General features: G+C 46.1%; 1 protein-coding gene across 5 annotated transcripts in view; it reads left to right on the top strand.

Moving 5' to 3' along the window:
- CACNA2D3 (calcium voltage-gated channel auxiliary subunit alpha2delta 3) overlaps positions 1–14920 on the top strand; it is an 860192-nt gene that overhangs the window by 670598 nt on the left and 174674 nt on the right. For all 5 annotated transcript variants that reach the window (XM_058726526.1, XM_058726525.1, XM_058726524.1 and 2 more), the window contains one exon: positions 7516–7599. In XM_058726526.1, the coding sequence (XP_058582509.1) occupies positions 7516–7599 (84 nt within the window). The remainder of the gene's footprint in view (positions 1–7515; positions 7600–14920) is intronic.

Below are 14920 nucleotides of genomic sequence, written 5' to 3'. Positions count from 1 at the left end.
GACTCTCTTGCTATTACAAGGCAGACTGGCTTTCTGAGAATGGGAATTTAGATCCAGCCGCCATGTATCAGCCACACCGAAGCCTACAAAACCGCTGGTGGAGTGAGGCCACTTCCTCCCCACACACCATGGGGGTGACTCACCACGACTCAGAGGACACTGATTAAGATAAAGGTCATTGGGGTTTTCAAAGCAGCCTGTTAATTGTTGTTTTTTAAAAAAATACCAAGGCTGTTTTAGTTTTACAGCGATCAAAAGGATTTTGTAATCACACTAGGAGAGCATGTAGAACTTTTCATCTTTGAGACACTTAAAAACATTAATTAATAAGAGCAGGGTACCTGGTAGAAAAAGGAAAAGGCTTGTTGTCTCGACATGCCCTGCTGCCTCTCTCCCACCTTCCGGCTGCTTTTGGACACGCCCTCCCTGCTTCCCTCCAGTGTATCTGGGCTTCTCATCTACCCATGAACATGGAGGATTTCATCCCTACGTACAAACTCCTTGGTATTTGTCCCCTGGCATGTCTATGTCATCCGGTCATCAAACTTATCTAGAAAGGTCTGAGCCGCATGGGGTGGTGCAACCAAAGGGCCAGCACCATTTTGAGGGAAATCCTAGATACCATGGTACCATCAGATGCTACAAGGCTTCTCTGAGGGTCTGAGTCAGGTGTTGGCTATTGGGCCTTGTATTGTGTGCACTGGGCATGTGCCATGATCCTGGTTCCATGCACTCAGTATATTGTAGTTGTTCTCAATCTAAAACTGAATCGGTGTACCCCTGGCCGCGAAGGCCAGTTTCAGGGTAGCCTGAATGAGTTGGCGTCCAGTGGAGGCACAAGGGACTGGTGGGATTTGGCTTCCGTCATGGTTCTGCATCCATTAATATGCCTACTGCGTCCTGTGGGTGGTCGCCATCTGAGCTGAGACACCCTCGAGGGAGGCCTAGTACAAAATGTGGTGAAGACCCGAGGCTGGGCAACCAGGCAAAGATGGGGTGGAATCCCAGTTCCACTGCCAGTTAGCCATGCCACCACGTGGCCTGCATCCCTGGGCTCTGTGTTTGCGCGTCTGTGAAGTGGTTATCCTTCCATGGAGATAGGCACACCATTTAGCACGGCTCCTGGAAGAAGGGCATTCACTCTTCCTGAGGAATGCTAGGAGGTGAGGGGGAAGGTAGCCGTCAGAAAACATTTGCTTTTTTTTTTTTCTTTTTTGCTAAAGGCAGTCACTTGGAAAGCAGAACAGATTGGTTGCTACATTTTATGAATTCCTTGTTGGAGAAACAATGAACTTAGAAGACTGAAAGCTGTAACTACTTCAAAGTACTTTCCCTTTGGAACAGATAGCAGAATGGTGGGTGGGGATCCCTGCATGGCTGTATTGTGATAGTGAACACAATATATTTTTTTTCAATTCCTTCACTTTTCAGTATTTTCCAAATTTTCTACAGTGGGCAGTTGTTACGTGGATAATCAAGGGAGAGAGAGAAAAAAACAAAACAAAACACCTTAAAAAACAGCCAAAGCTTAAACCATTTGGATTGTAGACAGGAGTCACTGATACTCTGTTTCCACTGAGACTCCCATTCCCTTGGGCCACCTCCTCTAAGGCTATGTGCCATGGCAACCGGAGACCTTGTGTTTGAGACCCTTGCTTTGACCTTGAGAAGAATGGACCACGATGTCAGGTTGAACTGCCTCTTTTTAAAAGGACCGTACTACTAAGAAACCTTTGATCCCATGAGCATACTTTCCAGGGCTGAGGCAGGTGCTGCCACATCTCAGGTGTCAGTAATGACCTTGGCAGTTATTGGTGTTTGCCGAGTAGGCATTTCTCGAGACTGTTTGTCAAGACATACCCCTACTCAACCATGTGTGTACCCATTTGCTTCTCATCCCAGCCCTGTGAGCTGAATGCTATTACCTGCATCCTACAGATGAGTAACGTGGGCTCAGAGAAACGCACACCAGCCCTGGAGCACACAGTGTGTGTGTGACTAGAACTGGAGTCTGACTCTAGGGCCTTGCTCTCTACTGCTCTTCTGACCACCCTGATTAATGAGCAGTGAACCACCGTCTACAACCTGAGTGCAGGAAATGACCGTTCTCAGACAGCTTCTCCATGCTTTCTCCAGGCTCACCTGGGCCTGGCTCAGGACCTGATAAATGTTCAGTATCCAACAATATTTTGGGGTATGTGGGTGTGTAAATGAGCGAATAAGGGAACGAATGGCTGAGGGAGTGAAGGAATGACGTGCCTGGTCGCCATCAGGCCCTGCTGTCTTGTGCATGGAGGAGAGAAGATGTGCCTCCTTTCCTTCTCCTTGAAAGGACCACTTTGGCCTCTCAGACAAGAGGAGACGCGGGCCTCGGAGGAGATGGCGAAGGTGTTCACCAGCTGAGGACCATGCTTTCCTTGGGAGAGAACATCTGCCCAGACAATGGCTGGCTCCCTGCCCTTGGCCACACCCCTGCACCAGATGGCATTAGCTTTGGGCAAGGTTTCTTCCTCTCCAGTTGTGGGCCTCCCACCCCATCTCCTTCCTTCCTGTTGGCAGTGTGGAGCAGCACGTACAATTTATCAATTATTAGCATACACAATATTTGTTTCGCAGAGGCTGTGTGGATGTGTGTAGCTGATCTCCTCTGGCCCTTCCTCCCCCCCACCCCCACCCCCACAACACACACACACACACAGAAAAAAAAGCAAAGACATTTTTTTTTTCAAACTCACATGAACATGGCCATCACCTCAGCCCATCCCATTATGCTTTCAAAGTCCATCTCTAGATAACCCACGAGAACACTCAGGAGCAGCCAGTTAACCCCCACCTGTCAGGTTCAGGCACATAAGGCAGCTCCTGTATGGCTCCAGCTTGCCCCTCAGATGGGTGCCCATCTTGTCCCATCCTCCTAGGCCACGGGCTGGTTTGTGTGTTCACCACATCTGGCCTTTATTTGAAACTCCACCTCAAAGTATTTCATAGCACAGAATATCTTTCCTTATTAAATTCTCCCCCACATATTTTTTTCATAAAACAGGCACCAAAAACTACAAACCTACCCGTGGCTCTCAAAGTATCTGTTTATAAACCTTTGGAAACCGTTCGCAATTCGTTAATCACATTTTCAAAGGAAGTTACAGTTTATAGATACACTAACAAATGCCATATCCGATGCCTCAGCCCCAGTAACGAGATCCTCACGCAGGGAAGCAGGGAGTGGGGCTGGTGGATCCGGGATGTGTCACAGGCTGAATCCCACGGGATAGGGGAGATCTGGCCTGGGAGTCAGATTTACTTCTCATTCTGTCACTCTTACACTGTGGCCTCCCATGTGTCCTCTTGGGGAGAAAGTAGGGGATCAGCCGTGCTCAAACACAGTAGTCTATCTTGATTACAGTGAGTTATTTTGCAAATCACATGTTCCTAAAGAACCGTTAGGAACACTTCACTTAAAATGTACTTTAAAAGTGGTTCATTTACAAGGAAAATAATAAAGGCATTAAATATATACAAATCACAACTCCAGTGACTACTTACGTTTGAAACCCAAACCAGCTTTAAAACAACATCTTTAGAAAGGGAAGGGGGTAATGTGGAGAGAATGTGTTGGTACCTGAAACATCTAAGGGCATAAAGATTTCAGTCACAGCTTGATCCAGGCACACACACCATGTTTTCAGGACTCTCTTCCTGTCTCTTCTCTGCTTTCTCTGCACTGGCTTCATTCTCAGGAAGGCTCTCTCCAAGCAGAAGCAGAGATGTTTATGAGGAGCTCAAGTTCACGTCCTACCACCTTAATGATGCTAGTGGATGCACAGCTCTTTTATCCGGATAAATCCAAGAAAGCATCCCAGATTGGGTCTCATCTGGGTTGGCATGAGTTATATACCCAGCTCTGAACCAATCTCTGTGTCCTGGAGAGATGTGGGTCTCCTTACATGCTCAGGTCACTTGCCCACCTCTGAACCAGGATGGTCTTGCTTTCCCAAGAACTATATTTATGGGGCATAGGGCCCAAGGTCTTCCCCTGGAAGAAAGCAAGGTGATTGCCCTGGAAAATGTGAGGGATGGGTGGGGGTAGTGCACAGGCACAGATGTCTTCCTTGTGGAAGTCTAATCTCTAGCCTTCCAATGTGCTTTCTAAATGGGAGAAAAAATAAAGGTGGATCTAGGGTCATTATGCTTGAGTTTACTTACCACCCTCAATCTGTTTTGTCTTATGCAACAGCCACTGACTTTTCCTTCTCTCGCTCAGAGTAATCACTCTGCTACATTACTGCTTGATCTCTAATGAGAGACCATTAACAAAGCCCCACATGGGAAGTTTTTCAGACTGGTTTCACATACCTGGTTAAGCAGACATTGTGGTGGGGCATTCCTTTTTTTTTTTTTTTTCCTTCTTTTTTCTTCTTTTATTTTGTCCTTCTTTTTTTTTTTTTTTTTTTAGTGTTTATTGATTTTTGAGAGAGGAGAGAGAGAGTGTCATTCCTAAAATGGAGTTCCAGAGCAAGTATCCCCAGTCCTGCCTGTTTCCTTCAATGAAACTAACTTATTTAGACTCACTGGCTTGTGGACCAATACACTGGGAATGCTTCTTCACCTCACGCTCTAAACTCTCCAGGTTCTCTGAATATCAAAAGTGCAATGTACTGAATTTCTTAAGTGTTTGACAGCTGGGAGTGGTCAGAAGGCCAGGCTTCTCTAAGCATTAGAAAATTGCCAAATACCATCTAAAAGGACTTGTGTTCTTTATCACAGGTATGGATTTTTCTGCTGCGAGAGTCTCAAGTCCCAGCTGAGGTATATAGTATGCAAGTCTTGGTGCTTAAGGTACACACCAGGAGGAGGTGCATGACTGTAACTCTCTGACACAACCATCTTCAACAAACACCTCCTTCCTGCCTATGGTTTGCAGAGCAGGATCACTGACTGGGTCTCCTTCATTTCAAGGAAATGACATGGAAGCCAACTGTATACAATGAGACCCATGATCTTGTTGGCCAAGATGATGGGTCTCAGGAATCATGCTAGCATATTAAGGATTTATTCTGTGCCAGAAATGTGTTTGTCAATTTATACACACTATCTAGTTCATTCTCTCAATCTACTGTTGCCATGGAGGTACTATTGCTTCTCTTATTTTGCAAGTGAGAAAAGGGGAACATGAAGCCACTGGGCCCCTTGTGCAAGATCATGTGCCCAGTAAGTGGCAGAAACACTTTATCTAACAAAAGACAAGTGGGTACTTTTGGTGCTCAGGACCTCGGCAGTCTTCCTGAGTTTCTTTAGGAGTGGCTGAAATAACATGATGCTCAGACACGAAAATTTGGTCGGGGGTTGGTGGTGAGTGGGGATGTCCTGCACACTCTGGTTATATCATGTTATCTAATGTGTCATGGAATTTGTTATTGAACTTGTGATGGGCTCTTTTCCAATATGCATGGTGGGCAATACATTGACCTTCGGGGGGGTGGAGCAGAATTAAGAGTGATGAACTGCGAGCGAGTCCTTGGAAAAGAAAGAAAGCCTATTTAGCTGGCCTTATTTATATCCTTAGTACCTGGTCCCCACTAGGGGTCCAATAAATGTATTTGAGTAAATAAATAAAGGAGAATTTTGTAATGACCAAAGGAAGTGCTTCTCACAAAAAGATGGTGTAGACCTAGTGTTACATGGCCCAAGAAACTGTAAAGGCTTTGCCCTTAGTGGCCAGAGGCTGGGCTGCGTGAGCTTCTGGCGTTCCTCCTGGCTCTTAGGACTAGGGTTCTTACTGTAATGGAACATGGGGGCCGTTAGACAGTTAACAGAGGCCCAAGAGTGTCTGACTCTTGCTGCTCGAAGGGACATGTGGAGTCTTACTTAGCATCATGTGCCCCCTTCCCCATCACACCTCCTCACTGAAAGCTGTGGGTGACAACCCCATGGACCTCGTTCCTGTTCCTCCCACTTCGCCCCAGCCTGGCACTTGCCAGGGCCAGAGCTTCTGTGAGCACACGAACTTTCCCTAACAGGATCCAGCCATGAATCTGCTGTCATTTACAGCAGCTTTGCAGGGAACCACTTCCCTCCCTCTTCATCTGCAGTGGATCCGATGTCGTAAAACTGGCCATGAACAGCTGCTCATTGGAAAGCCTGAGAGCTGGGAGAGGAAGGGTGGTTGACCTGGGTGATCTGAGCCCACTGCCCCTTGGAGCCAATGCAGCCTTCCTGAGTGGTGCAGTGGGCACTTTCCAGAGAGATCTCAGCGCTCCTGAAATACACTTGACAGGGAAAACAAGAGAGGAAAGCCACTGGGCCCTGTTTGGCTCTACAGTGACTACCCTGTCTGGCCTCTGTTCCCTGGGTTCCACTGGGGGCCCATTTAGACCTGTTTGGTTCAACACACTGGCAGTGAGTCTCTCCTTCACACCCATGTGCCTTCAGCACCTTGTCTCTGCAGTAGACAAGCAGTGTCCAAAATGGTAACCCGTGGTTTTATGGTCTTAACACACTTACAGTGACACTGCATCTCATTTAAAATCTTACCAATTCAATCCAAAGATGACCAGTTTAGAGACAAAATCAAAAAAGAAAAAGGCTATACATACATACATACATATTTTTTTCTAGTATGCCATCAGCCACATCTTATGAACTTGTAAAGGGGCTGCTTATCTTTAGCCTGCAGTAGAGGGCAGACTTTCCTACATTATAAACATCCCAACAACCAGCATTAAAGGCCCTGAGGCACAGGACCATCCAGACACAGGAACATCCAGTTGGTAAAATGGTAGGCTTGCAGGGTGACTAACACCAGTGATCTAGGGAGAAAAAATGAAAACCACTTCCCCAGTTATTAATGCACTCATCAGCTTTTCCAGAGAAATGTCCTAATGGCCATTAAATCTGACAGGGATTCCCAGTACCCACATCTACTCCAGGTAAAGGAGCTGCGCTTAGCTCAGTACTGCTATAGACAGCATGATAGGAAGTAGAAGGTTCTGTGTGTCTACAAAATGGTACCAGGATGTTGAGCCCAACTGTGGAGATCAGTACTTTTGTTTCCTAGCCAAGGAATTAGGGGGTAGCTTTGGGACAGGAGGTAGGGGTGGGAGAACTATAAAACAAAGGGTTATGACTAGATGTTTGGTAAACTGTCTACAAAGCCCTTTCCTATGTCATGAAGGGGTGGTCTTTAAAACTTAGGAGTAGAGAAGGATCTTCCCCATTCCACACACATATCATCCAGGCAGAGGGGAAATTTTGCTTGGTTTCTGGCGTGTTTGGAGCCAATGAGTCCAGTAGGTAAATTCATATCAAGTAGAGTTGACTTGTTATTCCCTAGCTCAGAGCGACTGGCCTCGGCTTCCCTGCTATTAAAACCCCTAGGACTGTGCCCTGCCGGGCTTCTCATCAATATCTCTCTACTCATGGTTGCTGTCAGAGAAACGGGGCTTGGGGAGATAAAGGCTGCCCTGGCTGCCAGTCTCATGGAAATATTTTGTTTTCTTTTCCTTTTCTCCCTGCCAGTATGAGGAAGGAAAAAAGCGAAGGAAACCTAACTACAGTAGCGTTGACCTCTCGGAGGTAGAGTGGGAAGACCGGGATGATGTGGTAAGTGACTGATGAGGAGGGAGCTCCACTGTACCCACTTCTGTACCTGGAGGCCATCCTAGGAGGTGGCCACCGCAGGGACATGGAGACAATGGGCCCTTTTGATGGCATTTGGGGTTTATAACTCTCCTGCTGGTTGGAAAAACTGCAGATAGGCCTGCTTTGTGCATCCAAAACCAGCTCCTGTCTGGTCCCTTCTGCTGTGGATTAATCCAGACCCTTCCTCAGTGCCGTTTATGGGGCGTTGCTGCCTTCAGGGGAGCCTGGCCAGACAGCAGAAGGCTCTAACCACCACAAAGTCAGGGCCACAGTGCACTTGTAGGGACACCATGGGCCAGCCCTTTTTTTTAAAGAGCAGCCCAGGGCTTAGCAGGCCCACCTCCCATTTGCATGGCTGGCAGTGCATTTCCTGGGCCGTCTCAGCCTTCCCCATCCTGGCCACACTGCCAACAGCACACACGCTTCTTTCCTGCGCGGATTCAGCCTTCGGCACTGTATCAAAAGCTTTCCTTATGCCCAAGACTTAACCCCGTCTGTCTTCTTGTTACTTCCTCAATAAATCAGATTTGTTCGACATGGCTGCCTTTGCATGAATGTAGGCAGACTGTCCTTAATTAAATTGTCACTTCCCATGAGTTCCTGCCTTGATCCTTGTTCTTTCCTTTCTCTGTGGTATCTCTGTGCAGGGCCATGGTTCTCTGCCCTCACCCTCCCTGATTTGTCCAGGGTTCTTTCTGCAGTTTCACCATTGAGACACAAATGTTTCTGTCCCTCAGTCTGTCCTATTTCCCAAAGGGTTGTTGAGGGGAACCACCTGGACTCCCCAGCTGGGTTCCCGGGCCTTTCAGAAACATGGCCAGCATCACTGTTCTCTGGCTGTCATTTTTCTTCTCTTCAAGTCCTCTACTCCCTGGACATCTCAGCTAGCATAAATCTTGGATTCTCTTCCTTGCCTATAAATTGCAAGAGGTGTATCTGTTTTAGAAATTTAGCCAATTTCCTTCTTCATCTGTACTAAGACTCTTTAAACTCAAGTTAAAACAAAATAATGGCTGATTGGTTAAAAGCTACTTCCTAATCTGCCCTCTTTTCCCAGGGGCTGGTGGCCTGATGTCAAGTCAGCTCAATGACCTGGTACGGTTTACATCTCCTTGTTCTTTTAAACGTGGTCATTGGGGTCTTTACATTGTACTGCGCCTGATGCCCATGCCCTTCCTTTTCAACCTGCTCTTCCCAAGAAGCAGGCTAGCGCAGTTGTGAGGGGCACCCCTCCAGGCATTAGCCTACCTAGGTTCAGATCCCACGTTAGTTATTTGCTGGCTATTGGTCCCAAGCATGCAATTATCCTCTCCGTGCCTCAATTTTGTTGTTTTGTTCTTTTTTCCCAGTAAAATGAGTATGATGATAATAGTACCTACATCATTTGTGAATCTTAAATGTGTAAATATGCCAAGTGATGAAAAGGTATTTATACCACTGTGCAGACATGGTGAGGCCCATGAGTGGTGGCTATTCTTCATACCATTCTCATCCTCATTAATCCTCAGGGAACCTTCTCATTAATGAAGGTCCCGTGGACTTACAGCTGCTAAATTGTCTCGTGAGTGTCTGAAGGGTGCATTCCATTGTTTTCCTTCCTCTTCCATCTTTACTTTATCGGTTGCTTTATTTTGACCTCCCTGGACCTTTTTGTTTCCTTTCCCAGAAGGCTGGAACCTTGTTGTCAACATGCTTCTCCATCAATTTCCTCTCATCCATTTTGATTAACGTGGGAGGCAAACTGGAGTATGCTTGCTGTTACTTCAGAGTCCTCCCATCCAGGGAGCAGGTCCTCTGCTCCTAAGCACAGAGCTGATGATGCTCTCACTTCTCCTTTGCGTGGAAGCGATTTATTACTTGGCTCACTTTATCCATCACCTATGCTCCAGTTAATTTTCAATGAGCTAATATCTCCTCTTATTAATAGTGGTTTCCCTGCCCTATCATCTTTTTCCCAGATTCCCAGACTCCTGAGCGTGTTCTTCACCTCCATCTGACTCATAGGACTGGGTGGGGTGGGCGGGGTCCACCTTCAGAATTCCCACATCTCCTACACGTTCAGTGTTCTTACTCTGCTCACAGTGGTCTCTCGTTGTCTCCTGGTTCGGGTCCCTTGCCTCGTCTCTTTGAGGAACATGGCATACTCAAAGTGTCAATTCCTTCATCACCAGCATGTCTGGGGAAACCCAGGTCACCATTTGTCTTCTAGAGATTTGCACTTCATTGATTGGAGAATGCTGGAACCCATACAAAGCATCTTTGTGAAGTCTACACAGGATCCACCCTGCCCATATGTCCACCACTGGGGTTTGCGTGTGAGTAGCAGAGGGCAGGCTTTTGGTCAAGATCTGGGAAAGCACCTTGCAAGCAGGGCCAACTGAGGAAGAAGCAGCTTGAGTCTGCCCAGCTGCAGAGAACATCTTGGGAGGTGCATCCTACTTCTCTTGGCAGCTCGGCTCTTGTTGAATAAAATAACGGTATTTATAACATAGACCCTGTGTCCTTCCAAAAAAAGATGCGAGGCCACATAAACTATTAAAACACGTGCAAAATAGACTGGATAAATTTAAAATTTTTTAAAGAGAAAGAAATTAGAGACCATTTAGAGGAGGATGAGCAGAACCGCTGGCCCAGGCTCCAGGTGACTTAGGCATCACATCAACAACACAGTGAGTAGAACAGACCTTCAGGGACCCGTGAGCCAAGAAGCAAGGCTGAGCCATCCATAGCCCAGCCTGAATCCCTGGTGTTGATCACCTCTGGGAAGGAAAAAATAGCTTTTAAAATGGCATTTATTCTTTGGTTATGAATTCCCAGAGAAGGTTGAAGGAAGTGAGGATATTTTTCTTACTTCTGTTACCTGTTAGTCATTCCCAAACTCTCCACAGAGAACATGATTATTCCTATAAAGAGGAAAAAAACTAATATAAATAATAGTAACTGACATATATTTGAATTCTTCCTACAAGCCAGCTCTCCTGTAAGTGCTATATGTGGATGACCTGGTTTATTCTACACAATGGTCCTTTGAAGTAGGTGTTACTGCTATCCTCATTTTGCAGGTGAGGAAACTGAGACAGAGAACTGATTGGTCCACGGGCTCACAGTATGGATTCCAGCCCAGGCAGTCTGGCCCCAAAGCTCTTGACCACATTGGTATGGCTTAGAGAGAGCCTTTGCATCCAAGAGTCCTTGAAGACTGTATCAGTGCCTCAGTATTCTCATAGTATCCTCCCCTGAGTGGTGCAGCAAAGATGGGGGTCCTTGCACCCAGATGCTAAACAAAAGCTTGCCATGGGATGTTGTTGCAATTACCAGCCTGTCAGATCCTGCCTCTGGTCCAACTGACATCCCTTTGTTGCAGTGTGAGCCTTGTCTACAGCCCTGCAATCAACTCATGTTTCTCCTTACCTAGGATGATTCTGGAGGAAATGTCCTTCGTGTCTTCTTTCTAAAGCCCCAAAAACCTCTTCTCCCGGGGTAAATTTCTGAGAACTGTGCCCATTTAGGTTGTTCTTTTTTATACCTACTCCAGTGTCTCTGCAGTTCATGCTTGAGCCCAGGACGCCAAACCAAGCACAGCCCACCTGAAAGAGAGAGAGAGAGAGAGAGAGAGAGAGAGAGAGGATTTTGATTTTGTTGTACAGATGCTCTGTGCCCGAGTCTGTTTTCATATTCTGGGTAAATGCTTACTGGAAATGATAGACCTGTTTATCTCCTGCTTCTCCTTTCCCCTTTAATCTGTTGGAGTGGCCCAGATTGCATGTCTTTGGGGGCCTGGATGTGCGTGCCACTTGTGCACCAGGAAAGGTGAGGCTCGTGTTCTGATGTGGATAACAAACCACCATTAGCAGGATAAGGTATCATATACTTACGCATAAAACCTAAGGTGATCAACAAATATCTGAGGGAAACTTCCTTTTTTTAAATATAATTTATTGTCAAACTGGCTTCCATATAATACCCAGTGCTCATCCCAACAAGTGCCCTCCTCAGTGCCCATCACCTACTTTCCCCTCTCCCCCACACCCCGACAACCCTTAGTTTGTGCTCTGTATTTAAGAGTCTCTTATGGTTTGCCTCCCTCCCTTTCCATTTGTAATTTTTGTCCCCCTCCCCCATAGTCTTCTGTTAAGTTTCTCAAGATCCACATATGAGTGAAAACATACAATATCTGTCCTTCTCTGACTGACTTACTTCACTGGACATAATACCCTCCAGTTCCGTCCACGTTGCTACAAATGGCCCGATTTCATTCTTTCTCGTTACCAAGTAGTATTCCATTGTATATATAAACCACATCTTCTTTATCCATTCGTCAATTGATGGACATTTAGGCTCTTTCCATAATTTGGCTGTTGTTGAAAGTGCTGCTGTAAACATTGGGGTACAAATGCCCCTATGCATCAGCACTCCTGTATCCCTTGGGTAAATTCCTAGTAGTGCTATTGCTGGGTCATAGGGTAGATCTATTTTTAATTTTTTGAGGACCCTCCACACTGTTTTCCAGAGCGTCTACATGAGGGAAACTTCCTTAGTGAGCTTTAACACAGGAGGAAGAGCTGTAGGCTCCCAATGGGACCAGAAGCATGACCACTAGCTTGAGCATGGGTGCTTTGAATGGTCAGCAAAGCTGCCTCAGCTTCAGGGTGCAGGCGAGAGACACAGACTCACTGGGGGCTCTGGGAAACACATGTGACCTGGATAACGCAGGGGCCAGGGGAAGGAGGATGGCTCTCATCGACCGGGGAGCCTGATCACCATCACCAGAAAACTATTTTCAGCTCGGAGAGGTTTGACCTTTATTTTATCAGCTACACTATGATGAAAGCTGCTTTCATGTCCACTGCATTATCACACTTGCATCAGATAGGAAAAAAGAAAGGTATATCATTGATGCTTTAATTTGCTCTTCTTTGACACCATTAAGTGGAACATCTGCACGGGTGATTTTTTTAATGACTACATAATATGCTAACATATGGGCACACCCAGACTTGTTGGGGAACTTTCCTCCACCAGGCCATGTTCATTCCTCCAGTTGCTCATCGCTGTTGTCCAGGTAGTGGCAAATTCAAGGGCTATTTGGACAGCTCTGAGCAGCACCGTCGATCACGCCCTTCCTGGCCTGGTTGGGGTATATAGCTTCCTTACCGCCCCACCACTCTGGTCTCTGCTCGGCGTATGCCTCTGCCATCCTGTCTTGTACGCTAGCTGTACTTACTGTAGGATGTGCGGGGTCAAACCTCCGTCTCCTCAGATGGAAAAGTGACATTTCTAGACCGTTTCAGTCTTACAGTGCTGTTCCCATCACTCAGTCCGTTGAAAAAGTACAAAACGCCCTTTCCTCTTGTGGCAACAAGGACAGAAACCACCTTCCTGTCAGCCCTAGTTCACAGTACCAAATGGGAGAGCCTACTGGAAAATTAAAACCTCAGACTGGTGGGGCACCTGAATGGCTTGGTTAGTTAAGCATCTGACTCTTGATTTCAGCTCAGGTCATGATCATGATCTCACTATTTGTGGGATCAAGCCCCACTGTCATCGGAGAGCCCATTTGGGATACTCTCTCTCCTTCTCTCGGCCCTTCCCTGACTCACGTGTGCTCTCTCTGTCTCTCTCTAAATAATAATCTTTTAAAAAGCCACCTCAGACATTTCATGGTCAAGTTTAAATTAAAACTTTTCTTTGATTTAAAAAAAAAATCCAGAAATAACATACATTATTTTTATATTCATGCTCTACAGTTGTATATGAATGCTTTACATTTGTCCAAATGCTTTCTCTCCTGATTTGAGAAACAAAAATAATGACATGGGTTTAAGGGGCAGAGAGCCTGTATGACTGTAGACAAGTTTTTTCATTTTGTGCCTCAGTTTCCCCACCTGTAAAACAGGGATAATAATTGTGCCTTATTTTGAGGGTTTTAAAACCTGTACCTGACACATAGTAAGAGCTTAGTAGACAGTGTCTGTAAGTATCGTCTGGGCTTTATAAGACTGATCAACACCGTTATGCAGCACCTGATGGGATCCTGGGGTCTGGGAGGCCTCACTTAGAACACTTTTGATGGGGTGAATGAAAGAGGAGTAAACGTAGCCACAGAGAGGTCACAGAACAGTGGTCTGTGTCACTAGTAAGACTTGAGTCTTGATATCCTGGGTTATTTCTCTTTACCATGGGCTGACCCTTTTTCATTCTGGGCTGACCTGCAGGTTGTAAAGAGCCACGATTTTAACACAGGAACTGGGGAGGGGGGCGTGGTGCAGGGGGGGTTCCCATAATCCGTTATTTGTTCATGAGCAGCACTTCCAAGCAATGAAACCTATTAAGAGACATCAGAGTGCATCACAGAGTAAGGTATATTTCTTATGTGGCTCACAGTCAAAGTTGGAAAGACGTCGGTTTGGAGCATGGGCATCTGTGGTCAAGCAGACTCAAGCTTGAATTCTGATTCCTTAAGCTCTTGACCGGGGTCTGACATCAAAGGGAAGGAGGAGGATGGTAATGACAGTGATTGGAGGTGATGACGGTGGACAACAAACATGTGCTCGGTGCTTAGGGTGGACGAGGCTGTCTTCTAAATATCAGTGCATCTACTTCCCATGACAACTCCGTGAGTTGGGTGCTGTCGTTAGTTCCATTTTGCAGGAAAGGAAACTGAGACACAGAGAGGGTAAGCGAGTTGTCCAAGATCGTAAGCTCTGGCTCTGGAGTCCACTTCCTAGCTATAGTGCTATTCTGCGTACAAGTAGGTGTTCAATAAGTGTAATCTGTTTTTGTTAAAATTGAAGAAAAGAAAAAGACCAGACTAATCATCCAACCATTTGCCTCCAGAGAGTATCAGTGACCTTGGCCTTGGAGCTGCCTGGGGATGATGCTGATTGTTCAGTGCTACTGGGGGTTGGGGGCGGGGTGGTAGGGACTCATGGAGAAGCTTACCTAATCTCCGACTTGCCTGGGGAATGTGAGAGGGGAGGGTCCCAAATGGCTTTAGGCAGGCACCAGAAAGAGGAAAAATGAAAACCATGTTAAAGATAAATCGAGCCGTTCTTAAAAGTTAGAAAGTAGACTTAATTAGGACCAGCTCTCCCCATCCAAAACCACAAAAGTTAAAATGGGAAAATATTTCCAGAAATGCCCATTATGTGTTGTTAAAAAATATCTAGAGTAAAATATATGTTTTATTTTATACATGCCTCCAGCTAAAAATTATGCTTTTGACTCTCTCTCACAGAAGACGGGAATGTGAACCCAAATCTAGACAGCCCCGAATCAAATT

This window comes from Neofelis nebulosa, chromosome 4 (genome assembly GCF_028018385.1).
Source record: "Neofelis nebulosa isolate mNeoNeb1 chromosome 4, mNeoNeb1.pri, whole genome shotgun sequence".
NCBI lineage: Eukaryota > Metazoa > Chordata > Mammalia > Carnivora > Felidae > Neofelis > Neofelis nebulosa.
The sequence above is the reverse complement of the archived record's forward strand: the minus strand, read 5'-3'. Positions and strand labels throughout refer to the sequence as shown.